The sequence below is a fragment of the Narcine bancroftii genome, chromosome 1 (assembly GCF_036971445.1).
Source record: "Narcine bancroftii isolate sNarBan1 chromosome 1, sNarBan1.hap1, whole genome shotgun sequence".
Taxonomy (NCBI): Eukaryota; Metazoa; Chordata; class Chondrichthyes; order Torpediniformes; family Narcinidae; genus Narcine; species Narcine bancroftii.
The window spans coordinates 128,236,931-128,253,731 of record NC_091469.1 but is presented as its reverse complement, the minus strand read 5'-3'; the positions used below and the strand labels follow the sequence as shown (position 1 = coordinate 128,253,731).

Below are 16,801 nucleotides of genomic sequence, written 5' to 3'. Positions count from 1 at the left end.
AAAAGATAGGTTCCCCTGACTGTTCAAATATATTGCGAGATGGTGTGAGGCTCTGGAATGCTCAACTGTCCGATCGCTGCACTATTTGAAGCTGAAAATCATCCTTCACCACAAGTGTAGATTTTTTTGCACCACTGAACAAGAGCAATCTCAATCTTTAAAGTGAATAAATTGGTCAAATGTTAAAGGAGGAGTGAAATGCTGTGGCAATCACCAATAGGGAATATGCTTAAAGAAATCCTCATGGTTTTGGAAACAGTCGATATGTGATTCATTAAAAATTACTCTTTGTTTAGTGTTTCATGGTGATGTGTTGAGAAGAGTATTAGGTTCGGTGGGTGAACAGAGACATGAGTCTGGACACAAGTGTTAAAATCAGATGTAATTTATATTAACACACAGGAAACAAATGGGAGAATGTTAAATGGTATTTGATCACTATTTCACTTAAGCAATGATATAGAGATTCAATTCAGACTTGGGGTTGGACTCTGACAACGGTAAACCTATACTCGACCTGTTCACTCACTGCAAACAGGGACTCTTATACACACACACACACACACACACACACACACACACACACACACACACACACACACACACACACACACACACACACACACACACACACACACACACACCTGGTTCACTGTACCAATGGGGTTGCGGCTCTCTGCGAGTACCGACCTATCACAATCCTAATGGCTCAGCTTCAGTGTAATGAACACCTTATCTGCGACACTTCCAGCAATATCAACAGTAGCCACCTGGTGTGGAGTGATGACCAGATTGGATCACGAGGCAGAGAGAAAGAATGTGCAGTGCGTTGGTGTTGTATACAGTGCTAATCTGTGCTTCTAGACAATAATGACCCTAGGTGATTTAAATTAGCCAACGGCAAGGTGTGCACTGGTGAGTGGCCGGAGTCCAACCTTGATTGACAGGTGATGCGACTTCTGAATACATTTCAGACAGAGGACTCATGACCACCTGCAAGACGCACATTCCAGACAGACAGGCAGGGAGGCCACGTTTCTCCACACACAACACCCAGGACTGCTAGTAAACTCAGATTTTCAAAACTTCATTGTCCTAAATCTTATTTAGTTGAAAACTTAGGACTTCCAACTACTTCAAAAGCACATGGAGAATAGCCAGAGAATTAGTTAAATCCAGCATTCCTAAGAAGGCAGATACACAGATTCATTAATGGGAAATATCTGCTCCAGTTTCACATTGCCCTTAATTTCCTGATCTTTCAAAAATGTTCATATTTCAGATTTATTGTCAAAGTACATACATGACATCACATACAAGCAGAAATTCCTTTTTCCTAAAGGAGTGGCAGAATTACCACTAATTGGTAGTGCAAAAAATAAACTGTACATAGTCTAAACATGTAAACAAATAACTATAAGCTGATAACAAATGTAAACAAACTATGCAATACAGAGAGAGCAAAAAAAAATCAATTAAGTGCACAAGTAAGAGTCCTTTAATGAGTCCCTGATTGAGTTTGTTGTTGAGGAGTCTGATCGTGGAGGAGTAGCAGCTGTTCCTGGACCTGGTGGAGCCTCTACTTCTTTTCTGATAGTAGCAGCAAGAACAGAGCATGTGCTAGGCGTGTCCTCTTTATACAACCCACCACCCAACTACCACCACCACCCCTCAAGATCTAGACTTTGCAACCATCTCAGATGGAAAATTCCAGAGATTCAGCACCCTCTGGAAAAAAATGTTCCTACATTTGCCAGTTATAATTTACTGTCCCCTAATCTTGTAACTATGTTGACATCTATCTCATCAAAATTTGTAAGTTTTGCAAAGGTCACCCAGTAGTCAGAAGAACCAGACTGTATAAGCAAAGTTGAGGACTAGAATGAAGCTACAGTGGGAAGTGGGAAGAGGGTGAAACCTGTTGAGGAGTGGTACTGGGAATGCTCATCTGCTGCTCTATCAAGTCACTCATTAGGCAAGAGTTGGCTGTAAGATCATTAATAATTAGCATTGGGGATTGATGTAAGAAAAATGATGCTGAAGGCACTGATAAATGTGGTAATAATATAAAATAAAATGCTTAATCTGATCATGTTACACCATATACTAAAAATTAATTGATTATTAAACAGTACAATTCTGATTATCTGAAATGGTCAGGACCAGGCCTATGTCAGATAAACTTTTTTTTGGAGAGCTAGTCATTTTTTTAAAAAACAACCCAGTAGCAACAGCAAATCACTAGTAACAGTGTTTAAAATACAACAAACAACAAGGGAAGGCTTTTTAAGCATTAAAATGTTCAATTCTCACCAAAAAATGTTGGCCACTGCCGATCACTGACATTTCCCCACCAAGGCTCCTTCCTGGAGTCAAGGTCGTGGTCAGTTTGGCTCTGAAACTTTTAAAAAAATTGGATAAATGAGGACAGTCTGTAATGCTGTAGTAATAATGTGCAACATCTGTGTTCTTCCCAATTTTGAGTTTTGTGTCAAAAGTGCAACTTTGGAGTTGCTCTTTCATCAGGGAATCTTATTCCAAATGATTTATAGAAAACCTGTTTATTTGCTGGAGATGGGACATTTCTGCTGATTGGAATTTGTATGCTTCTTGTAAGTTGTGTTGTTATGAGCCAAAGAAGCTAATCTCTTTGCAAATTACATTATTTGAAAAAGTGAAAGCAGCATTTTTTATATTGTTTACCCTACATGTCCATGACCGTATTCTCAAGTGCTTTCTTTTATCTTTCAGTTTGACCACATCTTGTTCCCACCATCCTTCCCTTTTCGCAAATCCAGCAATCCTGATCTTGCTTGTGGTGCTTGCAAAGCCTTGAAATTTAACAGACAGCTAAGTGAAGATGCCAAGTACTTGAGACGAGGCAGTCTAGGGGGAGCCTTGACTGGTACGTTAAAAGAACCTTCAATCTTTTAAAGTTACGTAGTGTATAAAAGCCTTTTTTTTTCTCATATAATATGCTTATTATAAAATGAATTTCATAAAGTCGAAATCAACACTCAGCTTGTGTTTTCTTGCATCACTTCTCATTACACTCAGAAAAATTTACAGTAAGACTTTTAGTTTAACTATATTCATCACTGTCATCCAAGAATTATTCACCCAGTTAAGACCCAGTAGAATTAGTTTCTTAAGATAAAATTGATGTTTTCTTTTGGTAAATGTTTTAATTTGAGTCAATTTTATTTCAGGCATAACATAATAAGTGTAAAGTAGTAATTTTATCAATGGCAGTAAATAGCTGTAGAGCTCGTCGAAAGAATCAAAGACTTGTTGATCCAAACCAAGGCTTTTATTAGCAAAAGACAGGAGCTCTTCACAGGTGGCCGACCAGTCCGGAATGATCCGACCTGGCTAGGGACACAACCCTTTAAGGCCCAGACAATAGGCGTGGCTAAGCTCTCAGCCAATCGCTGTAAGCACAGTCTAGATACAGTAACTATATACACTATGTAGATTGGTGATAGATCTGTACTACCACAATAGCTAATTTTCATGTGTTTTAAAAAGTCAGAACTAAGTATGTACTAATCAATAAATTGTATCTGATTTAATCTTTGATGGTTATTTAGCTGTAATGTTATGTGTGTAAGAAAAATATCAAAGTTCAAAAATATCTTTGGTCTTTCATTAGTTAGTAAAATGCAGACGGTAGAATATTCTGATAAGTAATGAAAGATATACTTCACTAATCAGTCGGCAAAGATGAAATTGACATTTGCTCATAAAACACTAATCCTGCCATGCATATCTTTAGCCACAGTGTTTATTTGTTTATGTAGATTTTAGTCGTCGTTTTGCACTCAGTTTTAGTTTGATATAAGGTTTGGTTTGCGGCATCAGAGCATTATTGAAATCCAATTTGTTTCTCTAATATGCAGCACCAAGTCCAGCTCTTAATGTAGCATATGATGTGTTGCTCGTATACACTATGTTCATATGATGTGTTGCTCGTATACACTATGTTCATATGATGTGTTGCTCGTATACACTATGTTCATATGATGCAGAAGTGGCCAAATATAAGTAATATTTCCAACAACGAACACGGAATGGCAAAGATCTGTAATGTAAATATTTATTATGACATTATCCATGCACAGTACACTATAGAACACATGGGATGCTCATTATGAGGGTATAATGATTGGAAAGTGCCCAGTATACCCTTATTACTATTTAATATTTAAATGAATCACCTAGCTGTGCTTTCCTTTCCTTTTGATTCTTCTGGGAATTCCCAAATTGAGTGATGAAGATAGCAGACATTGGGGTCTGCAAAATGGGAAGTGACTTACTTTGTTTTTACCTGTCAAAATGATTAAATGGAATGCCTTTGTAAATGTTGACAGTTGTCATGTAACATAATAAAAAAGGCCAAATAGACCAGTAACAATTTTTGATGATTTCATTTTGTAGAGATGACATCTAATAAATGTGCATCCTTTCATGCCAGATGATGCAAATGTGATTTAAAAAAAAAGATCTGTAATTATTCTGAATCAAAATGCATGCAATATGGGATGATAGCAGAACAGATACTGTTGGTCTCCCAGCAATTTGTAATATTGAAGAGAGTGGCCTAAACTTGGGGTAAGCTATGAAGGAACAGCACTCTCCAGGCTGATGTTGCCATAAGGTTTGGACTGTTCTTTGAGCAGACACTTCACAGTTCATGGTCCCAGCCAAAGTGATTAATGTCAGTTGCTACTTGATGGTTAGCACGTACATGGTAGCCCTGCTTCCATACTGTGTGACTCTGAGGCCTTTTGGGCCCTTTCCAGGAAATTTGGGGTGAGAGCTGAGCAAATGAACTAGCACTGCTCTTCATCTAATCTGTGATTAAAGATTGATGTTAATAAGGCAATGAAAGGTGAGGACTTCTATACAATTGCTATATCTAAAGAGATAGTGCTGGGCAAACTAGCAGACCTAAAAGTAGATAAATCCTCCAATCCTCATGGAATGCTTCCAAGGATGCTGAAAGAAATGGTGAAAGTTATAGCAGGTGGATTTGAGATAATTTACTAACATGTTCTCTTTTCTGGGCAGCAGATCCCAGTGGATTGAAAGTCGCAAACATTTCAAAAAAGAGGTAGATAAAAGGCAATAGGCACGTTAGCTTAATGTCTGCAGTTGGGAAAATGTGTAAAGCTATTATTAAGGAAGAAATAGCAAAACATCTGAATAGAAATTGTTATATCAGGCAAATGCAGTGTGGATTCCAGAAGGTTAGGTCATGTTTAACTAACTTGCTGGATAGGGGGAAATGGGTTGATGTGGTATACTTGGATTTCTATTAGGCATTTAGTCAGGTGTCAAAGAGTTGGAGGTAATGTATTGGCCATGGATCGAGAATTGGTTAAGCAATAGTTGGTTTAATGGGTGTTTCTCTGGTTGGCAATCAATTCTTCATGGAGTGCTGAAGGAATCTATGCTGGGACCAAAACAGTTTTTGAGTACAGAAATAATATGGAGATGGGAATCAAATATAACATATTTCAGTTTTCTGATGGCACTAAATTGAGTAGAAAAGTCGATTGTGTTCATTACGCAGAGCCTTCAGAATGATTATTGATGTGAGCAAAGTTCTGCTAATAGAGTTGGGTAAATATGACATCATCCAGTTTGGTAAGAATATTTGTAGATTGAGCTGTTATTTAAATATTAAAAGAAAACTGCAACTGTTGTGCAGAGACCTGTGTGACAGATTGTTGTGTTTGTATTGTATATAGATCTGTTTTTGGGAGATAAATTGGGGCAGGTTTTTTAGTGTAGGTCACATACAAACACTTTAAAACAGATCTTATTTAAAATACTGGAGCTCTGCTCATGCTAGACATGTCGGTCCCTGCCCTTTGCAAAAGCTTTGGAGAGTGCCAAGAGACTTCACGACTGGATTGTTGTTGACTGCAAAAAGGCAGCAGATGAAAGAACTTGTCACAGCCGCTGACTGTCTGGAGTGGAACTTGCTATTCTAAGAGGGTAATGTGGTTTTGCAAGCAGAAAGTAAAACAAGTTTTCTCTGTGTGTGTGTGTGTGTGTGTGTGTGTGTGTGTGTGTGTGTGTGTGTGTGTGTGTGTGTGTGTGAGAGAGAGAGAGAGAGACAGACACACACAGAATTCAGTTCTGCAGTTTTATAGTCAGCAGCAGCAACTGGGACTGGAACAGGACAAGCTGGCAAGTTTGTGGAAAACCCCATTTGGAAGACAGGTTATGAGTGCTTAATTCAGTCTGGTCCAAACTCTTGTGGTTCATGCAAGAGGAGAGGACTGGCTGTCTAATGTTTCACTTGAAATAGATTAAAAAGAGTTCCAAGAAGGAACTCTGTGGTGACCTGAAAGAAAGAGGTTATCATCTGGAGAACCCTGATTGGGGCAAGTTTCTTCTGCAAGACACTGAAGTGGCTGATTAAAAAGGAATTAGTTGTGGGTGTCCAGCATACAACAAATCTCTCTCTGAAAACTGACAAGAACCTTCCCGAGTGGTAACCATTTACCTTTCAATCACCAAAGCCCGGTGAGCTTTATAAATGTTAAATTCTGTGCACAGTATAAGAATTGCCTGCAACCATTGAACTTGGAGAAATGAGAAGTGAGATTGGACTGTGAACCAAATAACTTTTCTGAACTTACACATACATTACATACACGTGCACTGAGAATTAGAAGGGAGTTAAGCTAGGTTAGTTTAAGTCAATAATGATAAGTTAAAGTGTGATTCTGTTTTCATGTTTAAAGATAATTAAAAGCAACCTTTGTTTAAGTAACAATTTGTCTTGGTGAATATCTATTGCTGCTGGATTTTGGGGTCCTCTGGGCTCGTAACACCATATAAATAGGATTCATACATGAGTGAGTGAAATAATGAATTTAGGATGTGATTGAGGAGAAAGATGTAAAGGGTAAATGGAAATTGAAATCTCTTGGGAGGGATATTCTGCAATTATATATTTTTTAATGGCCGTAGAGGTTGATCAGCAATAAATGGTTTGGCTGTTTCTGACCCAGTGCATAAATAGTAGAAATTTCTTCCAGCTAAATTCTATTTAAGACTATAACTGTTTGTCCTTGGTGTGTGCCCTTAACTGCACCCCTATTCTTCAGTTTCACATTTCCTGGGCAATTGTCTGTACTTTTGTTGGGATGCCAGTAGCCAGAAACATTTCCAACTTTGTCATATTTTGAGTTGGAAAGTTATCTTGAGGTAATATTTTCCAAGTGGTCATTTGGCACTTGTGAGCCTAAGCACAATGTTCAGACTATTTAATGAAGAAGCAATACAGTTGAGATTATGCAACAGCTGAGATTCCAATTCTATCTTACCCAGAGGCAGAAGTCAGTTGGGTTCCGCTAATATAAGGCCACCTTGGAAGGCAGTAACCACACTTGCTCTGTTTTTTTAAGGAAGTGTACATTGCTTAGACTGATGGGAAACCAACTTTCTTGCCGCACAGGAAAATACCTTCTTCCACCTGCTTCTGTACAGCTGTCATGGCAACAGACAATGGAGACCACAAACCTCGTCCTTATGCGTAGCCAGGCACTGGGCCAGTCAGCTCCTTCCCTTACTGCTAGTTTGGTAAGTACACTCTTTCAAAATTTGTGTGTCCAAAATACAATAGGACACATGCTTGATTGATGGGAATTGCTTGATAGATTAAAAAAAGTGGTATGAAGTAAAGTAAAAATGCCAGTTACTGTAATGATTTATTTAATGTCTGTTTTCTCTCTCCTGTTACCACCAATTTCCAAAACTCCTTGCAATAGAATTCACTAAATTAAAAAAAAAATTCTACTCACATGTTGTGGCTATGCGTCTGTTTTGACCTTGTGGGAGCAGAGGTTAGAAGTTTGCACAGATTGCTGATTTGTACATGCGAGTTCAGCTGTATTTAGAATATTGCTTTATTTTACATAGGCAGGCAAAATTTTGGATTTTGTGTGATACAGGAGAAGGCCTCCAGTCTAAATTCCCTGGAATAGAGCTTAAGTTTAGATTTAGACATACAACATGGTAACAGGTCCACGAGCCTTGTCCCCAAGTACACCAATTAACCGATGATTCCTGTAAGGTTTGAAGGGTGGGAGGAAACCTAGGCAGACACTAGGAGAAGGTACAAACTCCTTACAGTGTCGGATTCAAACCACATAGCATTGCACTAATTGGAAGTAAATTTAGATTATAGCCATTGTAACATATCATTCTTTGTAAGTAGCATTTTCACATGCCTGATGCTTTATATGTTATATATGCATTCTCTCTCACTCACTTTTAATGTATTTATGTTGTGGTATACATAGAACTGAAATCTCTTTGGAAGTTCATGATCGAGTTTTGGAATTTTGAGTGTAGACCATAAGATATAGGAACAGAAGTATGCTGTACAGCCCATTGAGTCTGTTCCACTATTTCACATGAGTTGATCCATTCTTCCACAGCCGCATTTCTCTGTCATGACCCCATGACCTTGATACCCTCACTATTCAGATATGTATCAATCTGTGTCTTAAATACACCCAATAACTTGGCTTCCATAGTCATCCATGGTAGAGCTTTCAGATCTTGAATGTGTTCTTCCACCCAATTGCTTGCTGGTTACTGACTGGTGTTACAAGATCAAACCAGCAACAACAAAGAAGGCATATCACACAGGGGTAAAGATGAACAATTACTTTATTAAATTCAAAATCCCCCCTTTTATAACAATGCTCACTGGTTACTATGCAAATTTCTATAACAGTGTAAAATGAATAAATTCCCCAGCCTAAATATAACATATGTAATTAAAGTCTAGGTTATATTTCCAACCAGCCCACAGAAAAACTTAGACACAAAACAAACACAAAACACACAAGACTCACAAAACTTCAATCTCAACCGAAGCAAAGATCATAAACAAAATTCAGTTTGTTTGGTAAACTGAAGCCAAAAGATCTTTGAGAGAGAGAGCACAAAATTCGAAGTGGTCTTCTTGTGTTGCTTGCAGAGAGGAACAATGGCTTGGTCTGGATCCTTCTAGCTGCCTTCGGAATGTTCATCCATTTTAAAATGTCCAACATTCTAAACTGTCTTCCAGACAATGACTCACGCTCTGGGCCTTCTTCCACTCCACAGCACCCCCATTAGTGGTTTGTCATCCAAGTCCAGAAATTTTTAGATAATTTTCTGTGCATACCCAGTCCGTCTCCCACTCTCTCAGCAGTCCACCTTCACCTTGGCTCTCTAAGGCAAACTGTCACTTTTTAACATAAAACCACACAACACAAAACTCTGTAACACTTCCTCTGCTAAAAAAAAATATTTGGTCCACAAGAACAAATTTTCAACAATTAATGGAAGTATTACATAAATAAAATAAGCACTCCATTTTTTTACAATAAGTATGTGATTAGATTCATATCTACCCAGATTAACACCTTGGCAAACAATCTGCTATTAAATTATCCGTCCCTTTTATGTGTGTAATAATTAATCAAAATCTTGTAATAGTAAGCTCTATTTCAATAACTGTCTGTTCTTATTTTTCATTTTAGACAAAAAAACTAATGGATTATGATCAGTATATTATTAATGGTTTTTGAGCAGTACAAATATACACATCAAAATGTTGCAACGCTAAAACAAGCATTAATAACTCCTTCTCAATGGTTGAATAATTTAGTTGATGGTCATTAAACTTTTTTGAGAAGTACGAAATAGGATGTTCTACTCTATCACCATCCTTCTTCTGTTACAGTACAGCACCAATCACTTCGTCACTGGCATCCTCGGCTAAAGAGAATGGTTTTTCAAAATTAGGGGACACGCTGATGACATAAAATGGCCTTTAACCTCAAAAATGCTTCCTGGCATGCATCTGACCAGATAATTTTCTCTTTCTTTCCAAGTAGTTTTGTTAATGGGAGTGCAATTTCTGCAAAGTTTTCACAAAATCTACGATAGTAGCCAATCATACCTAGAAATCTCCGAAGAACTTTCTTATTAATGGGGATAGGAAACACAGTGATAGCCAATACTTGCGCTCCAACGGTGCCACCTGTCCCTGTCCTACCACATAACCCAGATAAATTACAGTGGCATGTCCAAACTCACTCTCATGCAAATTCACTGTGAGGTGTGCTTCCACCAGTCTCTGAAATAACTGCTCTAATTCAAGCATGTGTTCTTCCCATGTATCTGTACTAATTACTAAATCATTGATATAGGCTCCTGTGTGGTCTAAACCCTGAATTACTGCATTAATCATTCTCTGAAATGAGCCAGGTGCATTTTTCATTCCAAAAGGCATAACATTATACTCATACAATCCTGAAGGTGTAACAAATGCAGAAATCTCCCTTCCTTTCTCTGTCAAAGGAACACACCAGTATCCTTTTAAGAGATCAATCTTTGTAAGAAACTTAGCCTTCCCCACCTTATCTATTCAATCATCTATTCTGGGAATAGGGAACGCATCAATCTTTGTCACCATGTTTACCTTTCGATAATCTGTACAAGACCTAATTGAGCCATCTGGCTTAGGCACCAGAACACAGGGTGAACTCCAATTTGAACTTGCTTTTCAGATGATGTCATTTTTTAGCATATAATCCACCTCTTGATCCAACAATCTGCTCTCTTCCGAATTAACTCGGTAAGGATGCTGCTTAATAGGCTTAGCATCACCAACCTCCACATCATGACAAGCCACAGTAGTTCATTTTGGAACATCTGGGAATATTTTCTTAAATTTCATATGTAATGTCTTCATTTCTTCCCTTTCTGATTTTGTCAAATGCCTTAACTTGGTGTCTAAGTTTTGCAAAACTATAGAATTTTTCAGCCTGGGGCTTATCACTTTCTGTGCTCCATGACCTTCCACAAAACATTTCTCCTCCTTACTTTCCTCTACAATTAGCACCTTGGTTGGAATCCTAGTTTCCTCCTCAGTCATTTTCTCAAAGTAAGGTTTAAACATGTTCACGTGACAGACCTGTGTCTCTCTTCGTTGATCAGGCATCTCAATGACGTAGGTGACCTGGTTAATTTTTGATTTCAACTTGTATGGTCCTGAAAACTGAGCTCTCAAAGGGTTTGACTTCATTGGAAACAAAACCAATACTTTGTCGCCAGGTTTAATGTCTCTAATTTTTTCTTTTTGATCATACCGAATTTCATTTTTCCCTGAGCAGTTTTTAAATTTTTCCTTACCGTCTCGCAAGCGTGATGTAATCTGTTTTTAAATTTGAAAACATAATCATTATGTATCCACTATTCCTTCAACAATAGTAATGGACCCCTAACTTCATGACCAAACACCAACTCAAATGGACTAAAGCCAAGAGACTCCTGAATTGCCTCTCTAACAGCAAACAATAACAAATGGATTCCTTCATCCCAATCCTTTTTATTTTCCATGTAATAAGCCCTCATCATATTTTTCACAGTTAAATGGAACATTTCCAAGGCCCCTTGACTTTCAGGGCAGACGACACAATTTGATGGGCTCCCAATTCATACACCACCTGTTGAAATATTCCAGACATAAAGTTACTCCCTTGGTCCGATTGAATTTTCCTTGGTAGTCCAAACATTGTGAAAAATTTTAGTATAGTCTTCACAATCGTCGTCTATTTAATGTTTCTCAGGGGAATAGCCTCTGGAAACCTTGAAGTTGTTCACATGAATGTTAACAAATATTAATTTCCTGCTTTGGTTTTTGGCAATGGGCCACCACAAACCACTATCACTTTTGAGAAGGGCTCCCCGAAAGCAGGGATGGGTTGTAAAGGTTTCACTGGTGGTCCTTGATTAGGCTTGCCCACTAGTTGATAAGTGTGACAGGTTCTACAAAAGTTCACAACATCCTTTCTTAATTTCAGCTAATAAAACAGTTTCATTATCTTTTCTGCCGTCTTCTTTCACTCCAAGATGACCTCCTAAAGGTGTATATTAGCCAACTTTAATATTTCATTCCTGTAAGTTTTGGGAATTACAATTTGCCTTATTACTGCCCAGTTTTCACTGGCAGGTATCACTTGTGGTCTCCACTTTGTCATCAATATTCCATCCTGAACAAAGTAACCACTGGCACAGTTTCAATTTCTTGGTTAGGCAGAATCTTATCTCTTATCCCAGCAAGATCATGACATTGCTTTTGTCTAGCTATTAACTCTTCTCTTGACAATAGTAAAGCTGGATCCTTAGGTTTGTCCTCAGTGCTTGCCTCCACTACAGGCTCATCACAGTCTTTCTCTACCTCTAACTTTTTTCTAGACATGGCTCTAGTAATGACACACGCAGGGTAGATTTCCAAATCCTTTTCGGACTCATAAACCAATGGCTTACTTGTGAGTTTCACTGCAGGTATGACTTTACCCTCTGCTAAATCATTCCCTAACTAAAGAGAAACTCCATCCACTCGTAGACTTGATCTTATCCCTACCGTAACCGGGGCATTAACTAAGTCTGATTTCATCACTATTCTATGCAAAGGTATAAGCACTGCTTCACCACAAATGACTTTAATTAAATTCACATCTCCAGTATCGGTCTTCTCATCAAAATTCAAAATGTTGCTTAATATAAGCGATTGGGCTTATCTAGTATCCCTCAGGATTTTAACTGGCACTTGATTGGATAATTCTTTAACCAAAATGAAACCTTCAGTCATGAATGGTTTAAAAATATCCCTAACTTTCTCACTCTGAACACAGGTAGTTGGTCCCACCCCTTTCTCTTTCTTCCTTGTCAGTACAGAACAATTTGCTATTATATGCCCTGCTTTCTTACAATTCTGGCAAATAACACTCAAAAATTTTTCCTTCACCATTTCTCTTCCTCTCTTCCTCTGTTCCTTTAACCTCACTTCTAGATTTTCTTTCTACTCTACTTGGATTATCAGCAGTGTTGCTTTGCAAAGTTCTCCCTGGTGTCCACTTAGACTCATGGGTTAAAGCTTATTCCTCTCCGAATTTAGCCAAATCTTGCCAAGTTTTTATATTTTTCTCTGCCAAGTACACTTGAATATCATCATTAACACAATTTTTAATCTCCTCAATCAGAATGATTTCCCTCAATAAATCAAAGTTATTTTCTACTTTCATTGTGGCACACCACCGATCAAAACACACAACCTTCCTATAAGCAAAATCCAGGTAAGATTGGGTTGCTGCCTTTTTAAAACTCCTGAACCTTTGTCTATAAGCCTCTGGGACTAGTTCATAAGATCGGAGTATAGTCTGCTTTACAAATTCGTAATCAGCTGCTTGTTGTACCGTGAGACACTAATACACCTGTTGGGTTTTCCCTTTAAGAACACTTTGTAGCCGGAATGACTGGTCTGGTGCCAATTTTAAATTTACAGCTACTTTCTCAAAATGCTGAAAATACTGGTCTATTTCAGCTTCCTCAAATGGAGGAACTAACCTCACTTCTCTACTGACCAGAAACCTCTCCTCCTGACCAGCACATGGGTTTTGGGGCTGCTCCCTCTCCTTGTGTTCGGGTCAGCTTTAATTTAACTAGTTCTAGCTCATGCTTCTGTTCTTTCTCTCTCTCTCTCTCTCCTCTAACCTTAGTTTTCTCAAAGCCAACTTTACTTCCTCTGAAGTTTTCTCCTTTGGAAGCTATTCTAATGCAGCTTCTTAAAATACCCCCTTTCCTACATAGTGCTTAACAATTTTTCGGGCAATTTCCTTCTTTTTCATCCCAGTGTTTACTGTAAGAAGTTTTAACTTGCCAACTATAACCATCAGTTCTGACTTTTTAGCCATTTTTAAATTAACCATTGAAGGATTAGCTATGAACTGGTCAATATTTATAGTTGCTGGTTTTTCTGCTGGTGATTTATACACTCACTGTTTATTTTTAATTTCAAGCTGGAGGTTGAGTCAAACTCAGACGACTGATAACTAAGCACAAGTCAATCGCCCCTAAAGCTTCCAAATTGGTTTGATTCCGGACGATCCCCCCAAATTATGTTGCAAGATCAAACCAGCAACCATAACGAAGGCATATCATGCAGGGGTAAAGATGAACAATTACTTTATTTACAAAAATTCACCTTCAAACTTTAATTCAAAATCCCCCCTTTTATAACAATGCTCACTGGTTACTATACAAATTTCTATAACAGTGTAAAACTAATTAATTCCCCAGCCTCAGTATAACATATGTAATTAAAGTCTAAGTTATATTTCCAACCAGCCCACAGAAAAACTTAGACAAAACAAACACAAAACACACAAGACTCACAAAACTTCAATCTCAACCGAAGCAAAGATCATAGACAAAATTCAGTTTGTTTGGTAAACTGAAGCCAAAAGATCTTTGAGAGGGAGAGAGCACAAAGTTCAAAGTTGTATTGTGTTGCTTGCAGAGAGAGGAACAATGGCTTGGTCTGGATCCTTCTGGCTGCCTTCGGAATGTTCATCCATTTTAAAATGTCCAACATTCTAAACTGTCTTCCAGACAATGACTCATGCTCTGGGCCTTCTTCCACTCCACAGCACCCCCAGTGGTGGTTTGTCATCCAAGTCCAGAAATTTTTAGATAATTTTCTGCACATGCTCAGTCCGTCTTCCACTCTCTCAGCAGTCCACCTTCACCTTGGCTCTCTAAGGCAATCTAACCACACAACACGTAGATCAATGCACAACACAGAACTGTGTAACACTGGAGATTATCATCTTTTTTTTTCTATTTTTCTATTTTGACCTCAACACAATGGATTATCAGGAAGTTAAAGAAAATGATCTCAAAGTTTTCAAGAAGTAGAAAGTTCCCAGCAACTCATGGATTCATTGGTCTAAGAATATTCAAAATAGCTGACACTGGCTTCTCAATTTCATTCTTTGATAGCACAGAGAAGTCCAAGTTTTTCAAGAAATGAATAATTTTGATTAATGCAGTTGTCTTTTAAGGGAGATGGGTGGAATCTGGTTAAAAGCGTGACAAGATTTGGCAGAAGGAATTTAATGAGGGAAATGTGTAGGAAGAATAGAAGAGCAGTTGAAGTTGAGTAAAGCCTAAAGATTCTGTACTACACTGTACAGAGAATGTGGCTTTCCTTGCATGTTCAAAACATTGGAGTATAGTCTACAGACTATTGAAAAGAGGGTCACCATACTGCAGAAAGGATGTGGTAGCAATAATGATAATGAGTTTCTTGTCATGTATATTGTACAATGTGTATGCGCACTGAAGAGTGCAGAAGACATTCATTAATATGTTGCCTGGAATAGATGGCTGTTGTTCCAAGGAGAAATTGGAAAGGTTGGGTTTATTCTCATTGGATTGTAGGAAGCTGAAGCATGTTGGGCCCAGATGGGATAGATTGTGGAAAACATTTTCCCAGAAGAGCCTAGAGCCGGAGAGCACATGTTTAAAATGCAGAGAAATTTAAAGGAGATCTGAGCCTTAAGTGGGTGGTGAATATCTGGAACAATCTGCCAGAATATGTAGTGTGGCAGATACAATAAAGTCTGAAAGACTTTTGGGCATGTATTAGGATAGAGACATGGAGGGATGCTGGTCTAATGTGGGCAAATAGGGTCAGCATAGATGGACATAGGCAAGGTGAGTTGATAGGGTCTTTGGCATAGATGTGTGACATGTCCAACGTCTGTGGTCTTTTGTGTTTCCTGTTTCTGTGTCGTGCATTTCGATGATTCAAAGAAATATTTGAATCATTTTGTACTTCTTTTATTCTCTCTCAATTATTTCTGGGTTTAAATAGCAGTTGTTACATTTATGTTGCTGATGTCTTTTTGTTTGAAGATAAACAGATAAAATTATTAGCTATGGTTAATGTATAGTCAGAAAATAATTTAAGATTAAAAGAACAGGACACCTATGAAAAAGTGGAAAATAGACCAAGGAAACCTCTTGCGGTAAACATATAGCATGGGTTTCAGAGACGCAAAGGCAAACAATTGAATGGAAGATAGTGGTTGAGAAATGTCTTTTCAATTTTGCCTTTGGGTCAACATGAACTTCTGTGTGGACAGGAAGGGAAGGAAAACCGTTTTATGGCATCCAGATTGGGCATCATGCCAAAGCACTTGATCTTGGAACAATTAATTTGTTCAATAGCTTCAAACCTATCTAATGACCAAGTGAGTTTCACAAAGGTGTTTTCTTGATCATTAATTGTGATCTTAACTGACTTAAAATGCATCTCCCTTCCCACTCTGCTCATTGTGTTGAGATGCAGTACTTTCAGCTGCTCTTACCACAATGATGAATGTTCAACATCTAACGCTGCAGTGAGAAATATGGCAAAGATCAGCAACAGGTGCCTTGGAATGACCCTGAGCCCAAGGAAGGTACGGTTCCCTGGACCTTCACAGACATGTTGTCTGCTGACAAATGTAGTTGAAGATTGTACTGCATGAAGTCTCCAATCTTGATTATTATAACTAACCTCTATGTAAGTGACAAATTATCACTCACTGAGACAAAAGCTGTCAATTTCCTAAGGGGTCGAGGTAGCCACCATCTTGTGTTCCAGTATGCAATAAAGCATTTTCCATGTATGGTGATAGATACTGTGTTCTCTTGACAAAATTCCTGGTGTCATCTAAGAAAATGAAAATGTGGTGCTGGAAAAAAAAGATAACGTCCATGGTCATTCTGATGGCAGTACGGTTAGCATTGCAGTTCTCACAATGCTATGACAGCAACCAAGGTTCAAATCTGGCACTGTCTGGAAGGCTGTTGTACTTTCTCCCTGTGTCAGGATGGGCTTCATCTGGGTCCTGTGGTTTCCTCCCACCCTCCAAAAACCTATGGGATTTGT

At 38.3% G+C, this 16,801-nt stretch overlaps 1 protein-coding gene across 11 annotated transcripts in view; it reads left to right on the top strand.

The window, feature by feature from the left end:
* Window positions 1-16,801, top strand: part of LOC138763897 (microtubule-associated serine/threonine-protein kinase 4-like) — a 588,435-nt gene that overhangs the window by 138,098 nt on the left and 433,536 nt on the right. For 10 of the 11 annotated variants that reach the window (XR_011357883.1, XM_069938893.1, XM_069938918.1 and 7 more), the window contains 2 exons: window positions 2,752-2,905; window positions 7,475-7,599. Coding sequence is in view for 10 of the 11 variants with exons in the window: in XM_069938893.1 (XP_069794994.1) it covers window positions 2,752-2,905; window positions 7,475-7,599 (279 nt within the window). In the remaining variant the exon portion in view is untranslated. Of the gene's footprint in view, window positions 1-2,751; window positions 2,906-7,424; window positions 7,600-16,801 lie in introns of those variants that run through there. The other variant, XM_069938937.1, reaches the window with a different exon arrangement.